This window comes from Coregonus clupeaformis, chromosome 16 (genome assembly GCF_020615455.1).
Source record: "Coregonus clupeaformis isolate EN_2021a chromosome 16, ASM2061545v1, whole genome shotgun sequence".
Classification (NCBI taxonomy): domain Eukaryota; kingdom Metazoa; phylum Chordata; class Actinopteri; order Salmoniformes; family Salmonidae; genus Coregonus; species Coregonus clupeaformis.
The window spans coordinates 51677799-51700150 of NC_059207.1; the positions used below are offsets into that span (position 1 = coordinate 51677799).

Consider the following 22352-nt stretch of genomic DNA (forward strand, 5'->3'; position numbering starts at 1 on the left):
AGCTAGCTAACATTGAACCTAGTTGTTAGATTTAGCTACCTGCACATTAATATTACCGCTATGACAATGTTTGCATTGGTAGTAGTATGAGTTGGGATTATGCCGGTTCATTGTTTAGGTAGCAACCTAGCTAGCTACATGTCTAAACAAAACACTCCACTTCACCAGATGATTACATGACCCATCAAGTTAGCCAGGTGTGTCTGGGGGTGATTATGGCCATCTATTGTATTTCATGAACATGTGTACATGTCTAGACAATAGTGACCCATCCACATCCGCTAGATGTGGCTGGGGGTGGTTATAGCATTTTCTTCACACAACCCATTAATTTAGACAAGTGTGTCGGGTAAGCGTCATCTAATAATTATTTTAAAAAATTATCTGGGCACTTTCTCTTTTTGCTATTGCTACTATGCTAGTAACCATTTCACTGTACATTTTACACCTTCTGTATCCTGTGCATGTGACAAGTAAACTTAGGTTTGATTTGATATAGTGTGTGTTTAACAGAGACGGTAATGTGTAGAAGAACATCACCTGCACCAAAGTCAGATTAGGATATAGGCCAAGGACTAGATAAAGTGTATTTTTACCTGTATTTTTTCCTTATTGTAGGCTACTACTTTTACCACTTTTACTCTTAATCTTTGGTTGTTTACTAAACTACTCACTCTGTTTAGCACATGGCCTCACATGTGAATCCTTAAAGAGATGGGTGGGGCTAAGGCTTAAGAGGGTGTGAACGATGCTGAATGGGTGTAGACAAAGAAGAGCTCTCCAGTAGGTGTAACAAAACATTCAAGGGCCATTTTCTCAAAAGTGTGGTTACAAGTTTATTAACTTTCAAAGCAGAATTACTTTCCCATTTGTTCCTCAACTGCAGTGTATGATATACAATTTTCTAGCTCTGAGTCTCTACTTTTATCCAATGTAAAAAAACACAATTTAAAATTTTGCTACATAAGACCGAATCGAGGCGGTCGGTCACATTTTTGTTCAGTGTAGTATGGTGCGCATGAAGAACAAAACACAAATGCTGTACGTAAACAAGCCTTTATTAATTGAAAAAATAACTATCCTCTACCTCCACTAAATTATGAGGAACATTTCAGGAAATCTCTCTTGATTTCTCTCTTAACCTTCAACAAACATTTTGTCAAGTTACTGTCTGTTGATATTATGGCTTTGCTGTCAATGTGTGAAAATAATGTAAATGAATCGACACCTTTATAAGAAAAATATAAACTTTGATTCTTTGTTTTGACTCTTCAGGGGTGTAGGCGATAGTAATAAAAAGTTTGTAATCTGCAACGAGCCCATCTACATTATCTCTGAAGTACATTCTCTAGGAAAGCTTTACAACAACTCTTCAAATTGAATTGGTATAAAATTTATTTTCCAGATATCAGTGGTTCTATTTTTCTACTCTAAAGTGACATTTTCGTGTGTTAAAAACGTTGTATCAAAAGACCTAATCAAGCAATTATACAGACCACTGACATTAGCTTGTGTGTCTGACTGTTTTTGCATTCAACAACATTGCATTGTTCCTTTGATCAGTTTTTGCAAATATACCTAAACACTTCTTGCGGCTCCTTTGTTGATCTGAAGGAATGGATGGGTGGGGGGCTACCAGAGTTATTGGAGTTTCAGGCATATTGCTTAAACCTATCCCTACTTGTCAGTTCTTTAAAGGGATTGTTATCTACTTCCCCAGAATCAGATGAACTCGTGGATACCATTTTTATGTATATGTGTGGAGTTTGAAGGAAGTTCTTAACTAGCGCTAGTGCAATTGCTAACTAGCTTAAGCGCAATGACTGGAAGTCTATGGGTATCTGCTAGCATGCTTCCAGTCATCGTGTTAATGCTAGTTAGCATTGGCTTGCGAAACTAACTCTAACTTCCTTCATTCTGGACACAGAGACCTAACTGACTCTGGGGAAGTAGATATAGGGCATCATTGCCAAAATCCTGAAATATCATTTTAAGGGGTCACTTAGTTGTCTACTCTAAGAATTGAGTTAACAGCCTGGGCTTAGGCCTATGACATCGATCCTGTTCAAATACCTTAGAATGCATACTTCCTTCCTGCCTACCTTGATTACTTCAAGGAAGTGGGGAGGAAGGATGTATTGTAAATGAATTGGAACAAGGCCTTAGTGTTTAGTTTAGTAATCGTTGATCTTGTACTCGTAGTTGTAATCCAAGATGGAGTCCGTGAAACCTTCCGGCGCTGACGTTTGCCCCTCTCCTATGAACCACGAGTCGTACCAGGCAGTGGTGGGCTCCGCCTCTGTTGTTGTGGGAACCGGTGTGGTCGTCGGGGGCAACGTTGTTGTCGATCTCATCAGTTTCTGTTGTCGTAGACGATGGAGGCGGGCGAGCCTTAGCTTTCGCTGTTGCATGCGACGCATCTCAGGATCCATGGCGGTACCACCGTTGTTATGCACCACACGCCTGTTACCATTGGAGACTGTGTTCAGTCGTGTTCCCCCGTTGCCGTGGCTGAGCAGGCGAATGGGCTTGTTGCCGTGCAGGGCCATGATCTGTGGATGAATAGATAGCATTTATATAGTGCTTCATTGGCTCTAAAGTGGCTAATAGGCAATCTAATTATAATTGTAGGTGTAACAGTACCCACTAGTATTTTTTTATATATTTTTTAAGGGGGTATATCAGCTTTAATATTGCAGATAGATTGTAACTTCCATCAATGTAATTGTCTGCATCACTTCCAATCCCCCATATGTTTTTTTTCTTTTTTTTCTCTCGCATATATATATATACAGTGGGGGAAAAAAGTATTTAGTCAGCCAACAATTGTGCAAGTTCTCCCACTTAAAAAGATGAGAGAGGCCTGTAATTTTCATCATAGGTACACGTCAACTATGACAGACAAAATGAGGAAAAAAAAATCCAGAAAATCACATTGTAGGATTTTTAATGAATTTATTTGCAAATGATGGTGGAAAATAAGTATTTGGTCAATAACAAAAGTTTCTCAATACTTTGTTATATACCCTTTGTTGGCAATGACACAGGTCAAACGTTTTCTGTAAGTCTTCACAAGGTTTTCACACACTGTTGCTGGTATTTTGGCCCATTCCTCCATGCAGATCTCCTCTAGAGCAGTGATGTTTTGGGGCTGTCGCTGGGCAACACGGACTTTCAACTCCCTCCAAAGATTTTCTATGGGATTGAGATATGGAGACTGGCTAGGCCACTCCAGGACCTTGAAATGCTTCTTACGAAGCCACTCCTTCGTTGCCCGGGCGGTGTGTTTGGGATCACTGTCATGCTGAAAGACCCAGACACGTTTCATCTTCAATGCCCTTGCTGATGGAAGGAGGTTTTCACTCAAAATCTCACGATACATGGCCCCATTCATTCTTTCCTTTACACGGATCAGTCGTCCTGGTCCCTTTGCAGAAAAACAGCCCCAAAGCATGATGTTTCCACCCCCATGCTTCACAGTAGGTATGGTGTTCTTTGGATGCAACTCAGCATTCTTTGTCCTCCAAACACGACGAGTTGAGTTTTTAACAAAAAGTTATATTTTGGTTTCATCTGACCATATGACATTCTCCCAATCCTCTTCTGGATCATCCAAATGCACTCTAGCAATCTTCAGACGGGCCTGGACATGCACTGCAGGATTTGAGTCCCTGGCGGCGTAGTGTGTTACTGATGGTAGGCTTTGTTACTTTGGTCCCAGCTCTCTGCAGGTCATTCACTAGGTCCCCCCGTGTGGTTCTGGGATTTTTGCTCACCGTTCTTGTGATAATTTTGACCCCACGGGGTGAGATCTTGCGTGGAGCCCCAGACCGAGGGAGATTATCAGTGGTCTTGTATGTCTTCCATTTCCTAATAATTGCTCCCACAGTTGATTTCTTCAAACCAAGCTGCTTACCTATTGCAGATTCAGTCTTCCCAGCCTGGTGCAGGTCTACACTTTTGTTTCTGGTGTCCTTTGACAGCTCTTTGGTCTTGGCCATAGTGGAGTTTGGAGTGTGACTGTTTGAGGTTGTGGACAGGTGTCTTTTATACTGATAACAAGTTCAAACAGGTGCCATTAATACAGGTAACGAGTGGAGGACAGAGGAGCCTCTTAAAGAAGAAGTTACAGGTCTGTGAGAGCCAGAAATTTTGCTTGTTTGTAGGTGACCAAATACTTATTTTCCACCATAATTTGCAAATAAATTCATTAAAAATCCTACAATGTGATTTTCTGGATTTTTTTTCTCAATTTGTCTGTCATAGTTGACGTGTACCTATGATGAAAATTACAGGCCTCTCTCATCTTTTTAAGTGTGAGAACTTGCACAATTGGTGGCTGACTAAATACTTTTTTCCCCCACTGTACATACATACATACATACACGCGCATATATATATATTTCCCTTTATTAATTTCCAACCCCACCATCCCTTCCCTAATTGGAGTAAACTAGTGAACAACAATGCTTAGGCCTCTACTTCATGCTGATACATACTATATACATTTTATGGACACAGTCAATAACTATATTTTGTTTGTTTTTACTCCTGAACTTCCTCCGATCATTTTCATGATGTCCATCTGGCTGGTATGCTTCTATATGCCATATATTTCTAACTGTGCTCTTTCACAAAAGCTCACAATATATAACCTATATACTTATTATGGACACAGCATGCCTTACACTAGTTATCTTGTTGTTATTAGTTTTTGTTGTTAGTCCCATCCTTCAGCTCCATTCAACACCTCCCATCTATCTCTTAACACCATCCATATTGGATTTCTATTTGCCATATATTTTTCAACTGTACTGTGATGTTTTACAAAAGTTCTGAACCTTTCTATTCTCATTGTTTCTACAGTTTGTGAATTGAAAATAAACATTTTTGCTAAACAGAACCCACTTGTTTGATGCGGTCCCAGTTGGACTTGGCCAGGTTAAAGCTGCAGGTAGTTGCCCCTGGCTCGTAGCCCACCACACACAGCTTGGTCAGGGAGGTGAAGCCTTCTGCCCGCACCGTCACACGGTACTCACCTGGGTTCAACAAGCGCCAGTAGTCCCCTGTTACAGCTGTGGAGGGAGGAGAGAGGAGAGGGCTTAGACTGCACACTCAGTAAGGATAGCACCAGCATTCTCCTGGACATCCACTGCATATAGGTTTGTTCAGAGGTAAGGGACAGCAGGCTGTTACCAATAGTGCTCTATCTATCTCACCTGTAGTTGAATGAATCTACCAATATGACGGTGCATTGCTACACTGATGTGTTCACAGCAGTCAGAATGCCAAGGGCAGTAGGCTATGGGTTATGGCTGACATAAAGCCAGACACTGCACCCACCTGTAGAGACATCATGGTTGACACCCTCTACAGAAACTGTGGCATTAGCGATGGGGTTTCCCTCATTGTCTTTTACCACGCCCCTGATCCCACGATGCACCTGGGTGGGGTGAAAACCAAGGATCAAAAGGTCAGTAACTCTACAGCAGTGGCATACAAACTTTTTCAGCAGGGACTGCATTTTTCCCCCAAAGAATTTCTGGGGACCCCATTTTTTTCCTCAATAATTTATTTTGCGATCCCACCGCACCCTAAATCTAATGACAGAACCTTGAAATCAGTCAATTCATAGGTTTATTTTCATTTTGATAAGAGATGAAAATGCTATCTTCCTAAAATACATTTGTATATTGTCCCATACAATAATCTGTACCAGCTGTTCCCAAACTAGGGGTCGCGATCCTATGTGGGGTCACCTGATATGAAAATGGGGTCACAGGAGAATTTCCTAAATCAAAAAAATCAATATATACAGTACCAGTCAAAAAAGGTGGACACACCTACTCAATCAAGGGTTTTTCTTTATTTCTACTGTTTTCTACATGAAATAACACATATGGAATCATGTAGTAACCAGAGAAGTGTTAAAGAAATCAAAATATATTTTATATTTTAGATTCTTCAAAGTAGCCACCCTTTGCCTTGATGATAGTTGATGCACCTTTGGCAGCGATTACAGCCTCTAGTCTTTTTGTGTATGATGCTACAAGCTTTGCACACCTGTATTTGGGGAGTTTCTCCCATTATTCTCTGCAGATCCTCTCAAACTCTGTCAGGTTGGATGGGGAGCGTCGCTGTATAGCTATTTTCAGGTCTCTCCAGAGATGTTCGATCGGGTTCAAGTCCGGCCTCTCAAGGGCATTCAGAGACTTGTCCTGAAGCCACACCTGCATTGTCTTGGCTGTGTGCTTAGGGTCGTTGTCCTGTTGGAAGGTGAACCTTTGCCCCAGTCTGAGGCCCTGAGCACTCTGGAGCAGGTTTTCATCAAGGATCTCTCTGTACTTTGCTCCATTCATCTTTCCCTCTATCCTGACTAGTCTCCCAGTCCCTGCCGCTGAAAAACATCCCCACAGCATGATGCTGCCACCACCGTAGGGATGGTGCCAGGTTTCCTCCAGACATGACGCTTGGCATTCAGGATAAAGAATTCAATCTTGGTTTCATCAGACTAGAGAATCTTGTTTCTCATGGTCCTTTAGGTGCCTTATGGCAAACTCCAAGCAGGCTGTCATTTACCTTTTACTGAGGAGTGGCTTCCGTCTGGCCACTCTACCATAAAGGCCTGATTGGTGGAGTGCTGCAGAGATGGTTGTCGTTCTGGAAGGTTCTCCTATCTCCACAGAGGAACTCTGGAGCTCTGTCAGAGTGACCATCGGGTACTTGGTCACCTTCCTGACAAAGGACCTTCGTCGCCGATTGCTCAGTTTGGCTGGGCGACCAGCTCTAGGAAGAGTCTTGGTGGTTCCAAAGTTCTTCCATTTAAGAATGATAGAGGCCACTGTGTTCTTGGGGACCTTCCATGCTGCAGACATTTTTCGGTACCCTTCCCCAGGTCTGTGCCTCGACACAATCCTGTCTCGGCACTCTACGGACAATTCCTTCGGCCTCATGGTTTGGTTTTTGCTCTGACGTGCACTGTCAACTGTGGGACCTTATATAGAATGGTGTGGGCCTTTCCAAATCACGTGCAATCAATTGAATTTACCACAGGTGGACCCCAATCAAGTTGTAGAAACATCTCAAGGATGATCAATGGAAACAGGATGCACCTGAGCTCAATTTCGAGTGTCATAGCAGCGGATCTGAATACTTACAGTTGAAGTCAGAAGTTTACATACACTTAGGTTGGAGTCATTAAAACTCGTTTTTCAACCACTCCACACATTTCTTGTTAACAAACTACAGTTTTGGCAAGTCCGTTAGGACATTTTTACATTTTAGTCATTTAGCAGACACTCTTATCCAGAGCGACTTACAGTTAGTGAGTGCATACATTTTTTCATACTGGCCCCCCGTGGGAATCGAACCCACAACCCTGGCGTTGCAAGCGCCATGCTCTACCAACTGAGCTACACTTTGTGCATGACACAAGTAATTGTTTACAGACAGATTATTTCACTTAATTCACTGTTTCAAAATGTATGCACTCACTAACTGTAAATCGCTCTGGATAAGAGCGTCTGCTAAATGACTAAAATTTAAAAAATTTAAAAATGTATCACAATTCCAGTGGGTCAGAACTTTTTTATTTATTGTATTTATTTCACCTTTATTTAACCAGGTAAGCCAGTTGAGAACAAGTTCTCATTTACAACTGCGACCTGGCGAAGATAAAGCAAAGCAGTGCGGTAAAAACAACAACAACACAGAGTTACATATGGAATAAACAAATCGTACAATCAATAACACAATAGAAAATCAATATACAGTGTGTGCAAATGTAGTAAGTTATGGAGGTAAGGCAACTTTACATACACTAAGTTGACTGTGCCTTTAAACAGCTTGGAACACCATCCCAAACGTGAAGCACTGGGGTGGCAGCATCATGCTGTGGGGGTGCTTTGCTGGCTTAAGGACATCAAAGTCAAGGTATTGGAGTGGCCATCACAAAGCCCTGACCTCAATCCTATAGAAAATGTGTGGGCAGAACTGAAAAAGCGTGTGCGAGCAAGGAGGCCTACAAACCTGACTCAGTTACACCAGCTCTGTCAGAAGGAATGGGCCAAAATTCACCCAACTTATTGTGGGAAGCTTGTGGAAGGCTACTCGAAATGTTTGACCCAAGTTAAACAATTTAAAGGCAATGCTACTAAATACTAATTGAGTGTATGTAAACTTCTGACCCACTGGGGATGTGATGAAAGAAATAAAAGCTGAAATAAATCATTCTCTTTACTATTATTCTGACATTTCACATTCTTAAAATAAAGTGATGATCCTAACTAACCTAAGACAGGGTTTTTTACTAGGATTAGATGTCAGGAATTGTGAAAAACTGAGTTTAAATGTATTTGGCTAAGGTGTATGTAAACCTCCGACTTCAACTGTATGTAAGTAAGATATTTCCGTTTTTTAAAATACATTTAGAAATTTTTTAGAAAAACCTGTTTTCACTTTGTCATGATGTGGTATTGTGTGTAGATTGATGAGGGAAATAAATAATTTAATCAATTTTAGAATAAAGCTGTAACGTAACAAAATGTGGGGAATGTCAAGGGGTCTGAATACTGTATGACATTTTGGCGCGACCCAGACTTTGAATACCACTGCTCTATAGCCACACTCCAGGACTGTGTGTGTGTTTGGTATATTCTCCAACTTTGTAAATTGTTTCTCTGTGTGTGTGTCTCTGTGTGTCTGCATACATGTGTCTGTGTGTGTGTGTGTGTGTGTATGTGTGTCTGTCTGTGTGTGTGTGTGTGTGTGTGTGTGTATGTGTGTGTGTGTGTGTGTGTCTGTCTGTGTGTGTACCTGCTCCATGAAGGTGAGCATGGCCTCTCTGTTCTTCTCCCACTCAATGACCAGCTCACTCTGATGGGGGAACTTATCACAGCCCAGGAACACTGACAGCTCCAGACAGTTAGTGTGCAGGTAGCTGAAGTCATTCATACCTGAGGATGAGAGGAGGGGATGGGAGGGGAAGATAGGTGGCAATGAGAATCTGCAATGCACATGATGAGTCACCAGAGAGCGCCATTATCCTCAAAACTGGGTACTTTACTCTGATCAATGTTACATTACAGCTTTCAACCTTTTTGAACTACTGTATGTAATGTTGACTAAAATGGCTTAATGAACAGCAGACAACAATGGAATAAAAATGGGATGTTGTCGGTCAGACTGTGTCCTTACTTCCTGTGACGGGCTGCCACTTGGCGCGATTGACGATTCCAACGCCTCCAGTGACGTCATTGCCGTGACAGGAGCCGTGGGAAGTGTATGTCATCGACAGGTGAGTAGAGGCGTAAGAGATGGCCAACCACCTATAACACACAAACACACACATACAGTCAGATAGGGTAATCTGGTCCTAGATCTGTGGTTAACTTCATGCTACACACCTGAAAAAGGAGGCGTCTGCTGCGGCCCTGGGTTCATCCTCAGGCTCTGTGTACCCCCCTCCCCCTCTCCCTCTGTCATCCTCCTCTTCCTCTTCCCTGTGGCCATAGCCATGTCCTCTCCACTCCTCCTCCGGCTGCTGGTCTCCCCTGTTCCACTGGTTTTCTTCCGGCTGCTGGTATCCCCTGTTCCACTGGTCTGCTTCTGGCTGCTGGTATCCCCTGTTCCACTGGTCTTCTTCTGGCTGCTGGTATCCCCTGATGTTATAATCTTCCTCCGGCTCCTCACGGTCATAGCCCCTCCCCCACGCCGTCAGGTCAAACTCCTCCTCGTACCTAGAAGAATGATTTAGATTTAGTTTATTGTTTATTTGGTTTCATGTCATTATTAATCTGCCAAAAATAGCAAGAGTGCAGGAAGAGAGAGGGAGGGAGAGAGAGAGAGCAAGAGTGCATGAAGAGAGAAAGAGAGAGAGCAAGAGTGCAGGAAGAGAGAGAGAGAGCGCAAGAGTGCAGGAAGAGAGAAAGAGAGAGAGTGCAGGAAGAGAGAGAGAGAGTGCAGGAAGAGAAAGAGAGCGAGAGAGAGACGGGAAGACAAACAGAGAAAGAGAGAGGAAGCGCCTCGTACTGTCTCTTCTTGCGGCTCTGTGCCCTCTCTCTGTCGCCCTCTCTGGTGCTGGTGCCGGTGGTCTTGGTTAGGCGGTGATTGTCGTAGGGGTACGCCACCAGCCTCTCCCCCCCCTGGAAGTTGGCCCCCAGTACGAATGGGTGGCTCTCCATCCACGAGATGATGGCTCGAGTCTCCACAGCAATCTGCAGGACAAGAAGAACAAACAGCAGCCGTCTTGTTGAGTTGATAGACAGAGAAATGAACTTGCTTGTACTGTCTCTGCTCTTCACACCATCTACATTTCCTTCCCTCCTGTTTCTCCCCTCCTGTCTTTATCCCCTCTCTTTCTCGCCTACCTTCCCCTCCCTCCCTGCCCTCTCCCTTCCTTCAATTCCTTCCTCCACACACCCTGTCATCCCCCTCTTGGTCTGCAGGGATCTTGACATGGTGATTGGGGATCAGTTTGGGCACCATGCCCTTGTCCTCGGCCTCCCACAAAACACTGTTCAGGTCAGGGAAGTTCTGGAAGATGTCATGGCCGTCCTCCGTCCAGTGGCCTGTGGTCCAACCACTCAGCTCGGAACCCTGTGGTGGCAATGGGACAGGATGTTATGGAGAGAACCTTACAGAACCGAGCAGGACTGCATATTTACTACAGTAATATCAACGTGTTCAAACCAAACGTCTTAGGATTTGCTTGAATGTATCTAGTCTTGACTTAACATATCAAATATGTTTTCTTCTCTTGAGGAAAATAAAGTTGCGTGCCAGACTGTTCCTGCATACAACAATACTTTCCTACAGGACAAGAAGTTGGCTAAAACAGAAACTGTCTGGCACCCCTTTTCCTTAATAGAAGAAAACAGATTTGGAAGAGTAAAGTATAAATACAGGCATTTGGGCATGGCATTTTGGAAAATAATTACTTAATTTTTTAATTTAAATGTAGTTGGGTACATCTTCCCATTCTAAATCAAGTAATATGGTAGCGTAATGACTTGAAATATCTTTTTACCATTATGATAACATTGTGCCACCAGTGGAGTAGTAACACCAATGAGGATTTTCTGAAATGGAGGTCACAAATGCTCAAATCAAAGGTCATCAAACCTTTAAAAAATAATTTACTAAAGTGATAAGATTAATTATTTCCATTCATTTAAATTGGCTGACAGCAAGTGACACAAAAGTATTAATAGAATTCTCAAATCTATGACATACTTAAAGGTTGTGAATAGCTTATACTTTAATTTAATATAGAACCCTCCCTCAATAACAGTTTGCCACTGGAGAGAATGCTCAAGGTCCTTGTATATCTTTGTAATCAGTGATTTTCAAGGCGGTAACACCAATGACATAAAACAGAGGGACACACATTATACTAGTAAAAAAATAGGTGTTTTTATTGATCTACAGCAGGGGTATTCAACTCTTACACTACTTGGTCCGCAGCCTGCAGCTTTTCTGTTCTACCCAATCATTAATTGCACCCACCTTGTGTCTCAGGTTTAAATCAGTCCCTGATTAGAGGGGAACAATGAAAAAATACAGTGGAACTGGCTTCGCGGTCCAGAGTTGAGTTTGAGGTATCTAAAGTATACAATATTAAATACTTTTGTTCACTGTCTAGCATTCAAAATAATAGATAGATACAGTATCTCTAAACCCCAAAACATGTCACTACACCCCTACACATCACCAGTGGGACAAGCCAATTTGCTAGCCCCCAGTAGTTTAAAAAATGCATACAAATATATGTTTTGCAGTATAAAGGACTTACATATGTTTTCTTATTAAATAACAGTGAAATAAAATTAGAATGTATTATTTTTCATGTTTTTGTCATTTTTTATTGTTTTTACATGGTGCCAAAGTCAAGGGACAGAATTTACCACCGTAATTCAAGAATTAACCGTATTATACCCAGTACTGACCGCTGTGAGGGCCTTCTCCTGCCCGTCAGGGTTGAGTGAGGGCACCAGGTGGATACGTATTCCCTCCACCAGGCGGCGCACTCTGGGGTTGCCATCCCTGTACTCCTTACACAGGTACTGCAACAGAAGAAGAACCATCTCCCGTCCCGTCGCCTCATTTCCATGGAGACCGGCCGTGTAGCGGAACTCCGGCTCACCTAAGGAGAAAAACACAGATTGTCATTGTCTTTCCATGCTTGAGAGGACACAAGTACAGAGCTTTCTATGAAAGTTAGCCTGGAATAACTAATGGGTGCATGTTCTGAAAAGTGTGGACACAGACACAATATTTGTTTCATCCCACCTATCTCGTGTTCTGTGGGGTTGCCTGATATCACCATGGCCAGGATGTCCAGTCCATTGGAGCTGCGGCCCAGGCTGTACATACTGGTGATGTTGGGACACTCCTCAGACACAGACTTCATCAGCTAACAGAAGAGACATACAGGGGAAAGCAGCAGTCACCAACCCTGGTCCTAGACACCTACAGTGAGTATGTGCAACACATCTTATTCAATTAAGTGTCAAGACAGTGTTGAAGTCAGTTGTCACAAGCTGGCACACAAAACATTAGGTTCATACAGGTGGTACTGATGACCTTAAGGATTGAAGTCCCCTGAAATAGGAGTGTTCCATCTCACCGTGACCATGTCTGAGTAGTTGTGATGTCTGAAGTCCAGGTACTGGACTGGAGTCACTTCATTCTGCAGCCTCTGGTAGGCACTGGTGGGGTCTGAGGAGATAAAAACACACAGTGTGAGTGTTTGTGTGTGTTTTATGTTTTACTATCCGTGTGGGGACCAGAAGTCTGGTAGGGTGGGTACATGTGTCACTCACCAGGCAGAGGGCAGCCTAGTACCTCAAGCCTCATACAGCAACTGCCATTCCAGCTCTGAGGGATAACTCTGATGTAACGTGCTAGTATGGGCTCAGCTAACTGATTCAGCACTGGGGTATCCTTATCGGAGTTACCAAAAAACAACTAGAGAGAGAGAGGTGGTGGGGGGGAGAGGTAAAGAGAGAGGGAGAGACAAATATATTGACATGGTAAACTTTTGTGCCCCACAAAAAGAGCATGAGAGTGAACCCTGGGTCCAAAGCACATTTGAAGAAGTGAGGCTGACAGACTCACCCAGTCAGAGTAACCGTCATGGATGGTTTTCCATTCTCTGCTGTCATTACTGAATTGCACGTAGTAGGACGTCACAAAGTCACTCCTGAAAAGATGCACACAAATTTTGTCACCATTTTGTCTTTGATATTTCTGAAATTGTCTGTGCGCTTGTATGTGTGTTTGTGTGTGTGTGTGTGTGGTGTGGTTTTACTATCCTTGTGGGGACCAAAGTCCCCACAAGGATAGTAAAACAAGGAAAAAGGCTATTTTAGGTTTATGGGTTAGAATTAAGATTAGGGGTTAGGTTTAGGGTTATTTGTCTCCCGAGTGGCGCAGTGGTCTAAGGCACTGCATCGCAGTGCTAGCTGTGCCACTAGAGATCCTGGTTCGATTCCAGGCTCTGTCGTAGCCGGCCGCGACCGGGAGAGCCATGGGGCGGCGCACAGGGAATGGGGGAATGGCCGGCAGGGATGTAGCTCAGTTGGTAGAGCATGGTGTTTGCAACGCCAGGGTTGTGGGTTTGATTCCCACGGGGGGCCAGTATGTAAAAATAATGTATGCACTCACAAACTGTAAGTCGCTCTGGATAAGAGCGTCTGCTAAATGACGTAAATGAGTTAGGGAAAATAGGATTTTGGAGGATTCAAGGATAGTAAAATAAGTGTGTGTGTGTGTGTGTGTGTGTGTCTTACTCGTTGCGTGAGTCTCGTCCCTGTGTTATGATCCCAGTAAATTCTGTTGCTCTGCGAGTGTCCATCTCAAACCAGTGAATATTGTCCTCTGGGTTAGGACACCACGCTCCACCACGCATGTCCTCCTCATCATCCGAAGCCTGGAAACCATGGAAACCATACAGTGTTGGAGATGAGGGTAAGGGGGCTTACAGGTACGGTTCGAATTAGTGTGAGGAGTGTACCTGCATGTTGAGTCATGCTCTGTGTTGGCTGGAGCAGTACTGAGACATAGGGTTAGGGTTAGTCAATGTGTTAGGGTTAGTGTGTGAGGGTTAGTGTATAAGGGTTATGGGTTAGTGTGAGAGGGTTAGAGTTAGTTTGTGAGGGTTAGGGTCAGTGTGTGAGGGTTAATGTTAGTGTGTGAGGGTTAGGATCAGTGTGTGAGGGTTAGGATCAGTGTGTGAGGGTTAGGATCAGTGTGTGAGGGTTAGTGTTAGTGTGTGAAGGTTAGTGTATGAAGGTTAAGGTTAGTGTGTGAGGGTTAGTGTTAGTGTGTGAAGGTTAGTGTGTGAGGGTTAGGGTCAGTGTGTTAGTGTTAGTGTGTGAGGGTTAGGGTCAGTGTGTGAGGGTTAGTGTTAGTGTGTGAGGGTTAGTGTTAGTGTGTGAGGGTCAGTGTGTGAGGGTTAGGGTCAGTGTGTTAGTGTTAGTGTGTGAGGGTTAGTGTATGAAGGTTAGGGTCAGTGTGTGAGGGTTAGTGTGTGAGGGTTGGTGTTAGTGTGTGAGGGTTAGGGTCAATGTGTGAGGGTTAGTGTTAGTGTGTGAGGGTTAGTATTAGTGTGTGAGGGTTAGTGTGTGAGGGTCAGTGTGTGAGGGTTAGGGTCAGTGTGTGAGGGTTAGTGTTAGTGTGTGAGGGTTAGGGTCAGTGTGTGAGGGATGTGTGTGAGGGTTAAGGTCAGTGTGTGAGGGTTAGGGTCAGTGTGTGAGGGTTAGGGTCAGTGTGTGAGGGTTAGGATCAGTGTGTGAGGGTTATGTGTGAGGGTAAGGTCAGTGTGTTAGGGTCAGTGTGTGAGGGTTAGGGTCAGTATGTGAGGGTTAGGGTCAGTGTGTGAGGGTTAGTGTCAGTGTGTGAGGGTTAGGGTCAGTGTGTGAGGGTTAGGATCAGTGTGTGAGGGTTATGTGTGAGGGTTAAGGTCAGTGTGTGAGGGTTAGGGTCAGTGTGTGAGGGTTAGTGTATGAAGGTTAGGGTCAGTGTGTGAGGGTCAGTGTGTGAGGGTTAGGGTCAGTGTGTGAGGGTTAGGGTCAGTGTGTGAGGGTTAGTGTTAGTGTGTGAGGGTTAGTGTTAGTGTGTGAGGGTTAGTGTGTGAGGGTCAGTGTGTGAGGGTTAGGGTCAGTGTGTGAGGGTTAGTGTTAGTGTGTGAGGGTTAGGGTCAGTGTGTGAGGGATATGTGTGAGGGTTAAGGTCAGTGTGTGAGGGTTAGGGTCAGTGAGTGAGGGTTAGGGTCAGTGTGTGAGGGTTAGGATCAGTGTGTGAGGGTAAGGTCAGTGTGTGAGGGTTAGGGTCAGTATGTGAGGGTTAGGGTCAGTGTGTGAGGGTTAGGATCAGTGTGTGAGGGTTATGTGTGAGGGTTAGGGTCAGTGTGTGAGGGTTAGGGTCAGTGTGTGAGGGTTAGGGTCAGTGTGTGAGGGTTAGTGTCAGTGTGTGAGGATTAGGGTCAGTGTGTGAGGGTTAGTGTTACCTGCATGTTGAGTCGTGCCCTGCCCTGGCTGTAGCGATAGTGAGACATGGAGGAGGCCAGCAGCTGGTCTGATTCTATCCTGTGAGACTCCATACCCAGGGGAGGACACTCTGCCACCAGGGGAAAACATCTCAGTCACACACACATCTCAAAAACTTCTAACCACAATGAAAAACCTCTTACGCGTTTGCTAAAACTCTTGCCAACCGATTATCTCAAATAAATGTAAGTATTGTATCATTGGATGGTAGCAAGTTACTTACTTTTGGGCTCCTTGAATACTTGTGGTCTCTTCTTGGCTTTGGCCCTTTCTTCCTCCTCCCTCCTCTGCTGAGCTCTCTCTGTCAAACAGCACCATAGTCAATCACTAAGTACAATTCCAGTAATGGATTGTCTGTGTGCGTGCGTGCGTGCGTGCGCGTGTGTGCGTGCGTGCGTGTGCGTGTGCGTGTGTGTGTGTGTGTGTGTGTATGGGCAAATGCAGTAATGCCTCAGAGGACCCACATGCCTTCACATTGCAGATAGGAAGGAAACCAGATGTATTCTATTTCTCAAAATTCAGGAATGTGCTGATTAAATTCAGATTGTTCTTTTTTTTATTCAGTAAATCAATGACAGGCCGCAGCATACTCCCTACGTTGGTTGCACACTGTTGTATCCAAGCTTTCATAACCACCAGTCACATATTATGGGTAACCCTGCTAAAAGTGTCAACATCTATAACTGGATGTGAAAGCTGCCACATTTTTTATTCAGTGTGGTTTTGTTCTACATACACATGTTCAGTCACAGACAGTGGTGGACAGAGTATGTACACACACACACTGTCACACATACACACTTGCACACACACAAGCAAGCACACACCTGTTTAATAACTCAGTGACTTCAGTTGAGTGGTTTTGGTTTATAACCTTATAAAGATTATCCCAAGCTGAAAATGCTGTATATCTGTCATACTTTCACTGGTTAACCCCACACAATATATATCTACACTGAATGTACAAAACATTAAGGACACCTTCCTAATATTGAGTTCCATTTTGACTCCAATGCTTCTCACAGTTCTGTCAAGTTGGCTGGATGTCCTTTGGGTGGCAGACCATTCTTGGTACACAGGGGAATCTGTTGAGCGTGGAAAAACCCAGCAGCGTTGCAGTTCTTGACACAAACCAGTGCACCTGGAACCTACTACCATACCCCGTTCAAAGGCACTTCAATCTTTTGTCTTGCCAATTCACCCTCTAAATGGCACACATACACAATCCATGTCTCAAATGTTTCAAGGCTTAAAAATCCTTCTTTAACCTGTCTCCTCCCCTTCATCTACACTGATTTGAAGTGGATTTAACAAGTGACATCAATAAGGGATCATACCTTTCACCTGGATTCACCTGGTCAGTCTATGTCATGGAAAGAGCAGATGTCCTTAATGTTTTGTACACTCAGTGTAATTTCCCATAGACAAATGTCCCTGGTTCCATTCTGATTATACATTTATCTGGTTCTACCCTCCTCGCTGTGCAGGAGGTGCAGTACAGAATAGAACATGTGGCAACAGCTGTTGGTTCTCATCCCAAGTGTTTAGATCTTAATTCTAAGCTCGTGATTTCAACATCTCTCCCCTTACTGTTAGACTCTCTACTCCTCTGTTTCTATCCTTTATGTTGTTTTCTCTCTTTCCCTCTATCTTTCCTTCCAGCATGTTCTGTAACCTCTCTTGGCTGCCCCGTCTCTCCCTTTCTTTCTGCTCCAGCTCAAAGCTCCAAAACTTCTTCCATGCACCAATACACATTAAAGAGATTTACGTTTTAGTCATTTAGCAGACTCTGTTATCCAGAGGGACTTACAGAAGCAATTAGGGTTAAGTGCCTTGCTCAAGGGCACATTGACAGATCTTTCACCTAATCGACTCAGGGATTCGAATCAGTGACCTTTCGGTTACTGACCTAACGCTCTCACTCTACCCCAGGCTTTCCTTCCCTACCTTCCCTCACAACACATTTCTATGGTGGAGATTTGACCTGTTCTATAGAGAATGAACTTTTGTCCCTCGTCTTAGCAAGTGAAGCCATACTGAAGCTTCACAGCCACATGTTTGCAATTCCCAGGTAGAGACTGACATCTGTGTTTTTTCCCCGCATTCGCTTTAAGCGGAAACATGAACCAATAGGGACTTCACTACATTATGAATCTGTGAGTGACATTGTCTAATGTTCATCTGCTTGACTGGGAGCTTTGACAGTGCAAAGTATGACATTGCAGTGTTACTAAGTTTTACTTGCAATGACTGTGATATGTGGTTGATTTACCTGCCTTGGTTGTTTTACCTACCTTAGTTGAATGGACACAAAAAAATGCTGGGTTGTTTGGCTGACCCAACTGCTGGGTTGCAGACATTGGGTCACTTAGTTGGGTTGTTTTTCTTTAAAAAGAGCAAGTTTGGGTTGTTGATGCTGGGTTATTGAAATATACAGTGCCTTGCAAAAGTATTCATACCCCTTGGCCCTTTTCCTATTTTGTTGCATAACAACCTGTAATTTAAATGGATTTTTATTTGATTTTCATGTAATGGACATACACAAAATAGTCCAAATTGGTGAAGTCAAATTCAAAACATTCTAAAAAATAAATAACGGAAAAGTGGTGCGTGCATATGTATTCACCCCCTTTGCTATGAATCCCCTAAATAAGATCTGGTGCAACCAATTACCTTCAGAAGTCAAATAATGTGTTAAATAAAGTCTACCTGTGTGCAATCTAAGTGTCACATGATCTGTCACATGATCTCAGTATATATACACCTGTTCTGAAAGGCCCCAGAGTCTGCAACACCACTTAGCAAGGGGCACCACCAAGCAAGCGGCACCATGAAGATCAAGGAGCTCTCCAAACAGGTCAGGGACAATTTTGCAGAGAAGTACAGATCAGGGTTGGGTTATAAAAAAATATCCAAAACTTTGAACATCCCACGGAGCACCATTAAATCCATTATTAAAAAATTGAAAGAATATGGCACCACAACAAACCTGCCAAGAGAGGGCCGCCCACCAAACTCACGGACCAGGCAGGGCTTTAATCAGAAAGGCAACAAAGAGACCAAAGATAACCCTGAAGGAACTGCAAAGCTCCACAGCGGTAATTGGAGTATCTGTCCATAGGACCCCTTTAAGCCATACACTCCACAGAGCTGTGCTTTACGGAAGAGTGGCCAGAAAAAAGCCATTGCTTAAAGAAAAAAATAAGCAAACACGTTTGGTGTTCGCCAAAAGCCATGTGGGAGACACCCCAAACATATGGAAGAAGGTACTCTGGTCAGATGAGACTAAAATTGAGCTTTTAGGCCATCAAGGAAAACGCTATGTCTGGCGCAAACCCAACACCTCTCATCACCCCGAAAACACCATCCCCACAGTGAAGCATGGTGGTGGCAGCATCATGCTGTGGGGATGCTTTTCATCGGCAGGGACTGGGAAACTGGTCAGAATTGAAGGAATGATGGATGGCGCTAAATACAGGGAAATTCTTGAGGGAAAACTGTTTCAGTCTTCCAGAGATTTGAGACTGGGACGGAGGTTCACCTTCCAGCAGGACAATGACCCTAAGCATACTGCTAAAGCATACTGGGGGCGGCAGGTAGCTTAGTGGTTAAGAGCGTTGTACCAGTAACCGAAAGGTCGCTGGTTCTAATCCCCGAGCCGACTAGTTGAAAAATCTGTTGATGTGCCCTTGAGCAAGGCACTTAACCCTAATTGCTCCTGTAAGTCGCTCTGGATAAGAGCGTCTGCTAAATGACCTATTATTATAAAGCAACACTCGAGTGGTTTAAGGGGAAGCATTTAAATGTCTTGGAATGGCCTAGTCAAAGCCCAGACCTCAATCCAATTGAGAATCTGTGGTATGACTTAAAGATTGCTGTACACCAGCGGAACCCATCCAATTTGAAGGAGCTGGATCAGTTTTGCCTTGAAGAATGGGCATAAATCCCAGTGGCTAGATGTGCAAAGCTTATAGAGACATACCTCAAGAGACTTGCAGCTGTAATTGCTGCAAAAAGTGGCTTTACAAAGTATTGACTTTGGGGGGGTGAATAGTTATGTACGCTCAAATTTTCTTTTTTTTTGTCTTGTTTCTTGTTTGTTTCAAAATAAAAAATATTTTGCATCTTCAAAGTGGTAGGCATGTTGTGTAAATCAAATGATACAAACCCCCAAAAAATCCATTTTAATTCCAGATAGTAAGGCAACAAAATAGGAAAAATGCCAAGGGGGGTGAATACTTTCGCAAGCCACTGTAATCCAGTGGATCAGATCAGAAGACTGAAGGCATGGCTTAATAGGGGAGTGGCTTTCAGATAGTGAGAGCAAATGTTGTATTGTTATCACATGTTAAGGTTGAACACTGACAGTTTTGTAGCTTTAATTAGGCTTATACAACTGTATGAGTTCCTTAAGAGCCTATGAAAATCACAATGTTGGAATTTTCAATTAGTAAATAATAATGTTATAAATATAAACTTGCAGTGTTCAAACTTAACATGATGAACAAGAATGACATTTACTCTCATGGGTGGCCAGAAATAACTATCTGAAAGCCACACCTCTAATAAGCCACGCCTCCTGAAAATAACCTAAGGATTACATTAAAGTTTTTCTCAATCGCGTACAACAACATTTTGGATCTGTGTTGAAACGTATCTATAGCAGAAAAGCAATCATCAAATGCTCAAATAAATTTACAAAACTTCTGATAATTTTCTTGCCTTAGTACCTGACTTGCATATCTTAGACCACCTTTTGCAAAACATTAAATGCAAATGATTCGGTGAATACAAAATTCACTGTTAAGTGTTTTGTTCACACAGAATATTAACACATTGTTTTCATCAGAAGAGAAATGTGTCCAATTGTGTTCACTGTTACTGGTAATCAGTAAATACTACTGCACGAAATTCTAAATCATCCCATCAGCGCCATGTACAATATATAGAAAGATCTAGGCAATGGGGACTGTCTAATTGTTAGGATTGTTTTACAATATTGCGGACATGCAGCTATGCAGAGAATGAAGTTGGGTTACTTCTAACTTTGGGTTACTCCTAAATCATCATCTCCAACATTGTGACCTTCCATTATGGAGCTTTGCTTTGGTGTGGATTGAGGCCTATACATTCATATCAGTTGTGTTCCTCCATTGTATTCACCTTTCCTATTTCTATTGTGGGATTGTGTTTCTGTGCCCAATTGGAAACTCTACAAAACTATGAGCAACCTAGCCTATGTAATTGAATACTGTACATGGAAATGGATTTTGATGATACCCATGAATGAATCCTGCACAATGTGCTTATTTTTTATATCATTTTATATCAGGGATAATATTTGATTTGATGTGTATGAAAGTGTTTGGTGAAATATGCATTAAAGGCGAGTAATTGCCCATAATTTTGCATGTTTGTATAGTTATACTTCCAATTTTAATTATCATGATTTAGTGAATGCAAAGAAAATGTTTTGATCTACTGGGATTTTTAAAAGACAGACTAACTTTCTGATTTGTCTGCTTGGACAAAAGTATGGTTGCGTTAATCTTTTTGCAGGGCAGTCATGTTCTTTTGATGAATGTATTTGCAATTTCGACTGTATAATATAGTTTTGATGATTGTATTTATGTTTTGAGAAGGCAACTACATTTTGAAAACACATTTACTGTTTTGCAAAAGGGAGTTCTGTGTCTTATGGACTCTGTTTTGAAAATCAACAACATGATTCCAAAGAATGCTTGTCAACCCAGAATAAAAGTTAATTAAAACCCAACTGATTGTTAAATTAATGTTTGGGTAATCCCAACAACCCAACATGTTGGGTTATTCACGCAACCCAATTGGTTGGCTGGGTCAAAATAACCCAGTGTGTGTTCTATCCAATATTTACCCAGCGCTGGGTTACCAAAAACCCAACAATTGGTTGATTTTAACCCAGCATTTTTTTGTGAGTGCGTTGACTGTAAGTTGCTCTGGATAAATGCAAATGTTACTGTATAATGTGAAGTATCTACAACTGAAGATAGATGGATCACAGTCCTTCAGATCATAATGGAAAATAGGCTGTGCACAATACCTCTATCCTCTCTCTCCTTTTCTTTCCTTTGTGTCTTTCTCTCCTTCTCCTCCCCCTCCTCCTGTTTTTTCGCTGTGGTAAACAAAGGAGTGAAAAACAATCATGGATGAATTAGAGGGTGAATTCATTTCCCCCACCTCCCCATTCCATGTAACAGTATACTGTGTAGGTGGGGTGTTTTCAGTGGAGTGAAACATTTACAACGTTGGAGATAGAATAACAAATAGCTGTCATGATTTCCTATTGTACCTGACAGACAATCAATCATAATATACACAATACATTTACAGTTTCCCCCTCCTGAACAGGCCCAGGTGTTTCTTAAGGTTTGCCACATATCCAAATGATAAACATGACAAAGCGTTTGAAGGGGGTAATAATCTTAGTCATTGAACTGACTGTTGTTTGTTCCAGTTACTTGGTATTTGCTTATTTGGCTGTTTGTAACATCAGCTGCCAAAGTCTTGCTAAACCCAGACCATGTAATTGAAACAGTCTGACAGTATACACTCTTCTTCATTCTTGTGGGGAATGAGAAGTGTAAACCCATTACGTTTGACTCTGTGGTAAAGGTCCAGTTCTTTATTGTGTCTATCTAATCTTCATTTTACCGCAGGGTCCAATTGAAATGAAAAACATATTTCTATTGAAGATATGGCCATGGGTTAATGTTACAGGTCAGAGTGCATGTGTGTGTATGTGTGTGTGTGTGTGTGTGTATGTCT

The 22352-nt window shown here is 42.8% G+C and overlaps 1 protein-coding gene across 1 annotated transcript; it reads right to left on the reverse strand.

Moving 5' to 3' along the window:
• Nucleotides 1-1909: 1909 nt before the first annotated feature.
• On the reverse strand, nucleotides 1910-21652 carry LOC121585093 (adipocyte enhancer-binding protein 1; the record flags this gene model as incomplete). The annotated part of the gene is made up of 17 exons (XM_041901449.1): nucleotides 1910-2552; nucleotides 4909-5075; nucleotides 5344-5443; nucleotides 8815-8954; nucleotides 9196-9326; nucleotides 9405-9737; nucleotides 10030-10214; nucleotides 10420-10596; nucleotides 11946-12142; nucleotides 12289-12412; nucleotides 12626-12717; nucleotides 12822-12966; nucleotides 13117-13201; nucleotides 13791-13930; nucleotides 15509-15618; nucleotides 15772-15849; nucleotides 21628-21652. Coding segments are annotated over 17 exons (2607 nt in total), but the record flags the coding sequence as incomplete, so codon positions are not given.
• Between the last annotated feature and the right edge of the window lie 700 nt (nucleotides 21653-22352).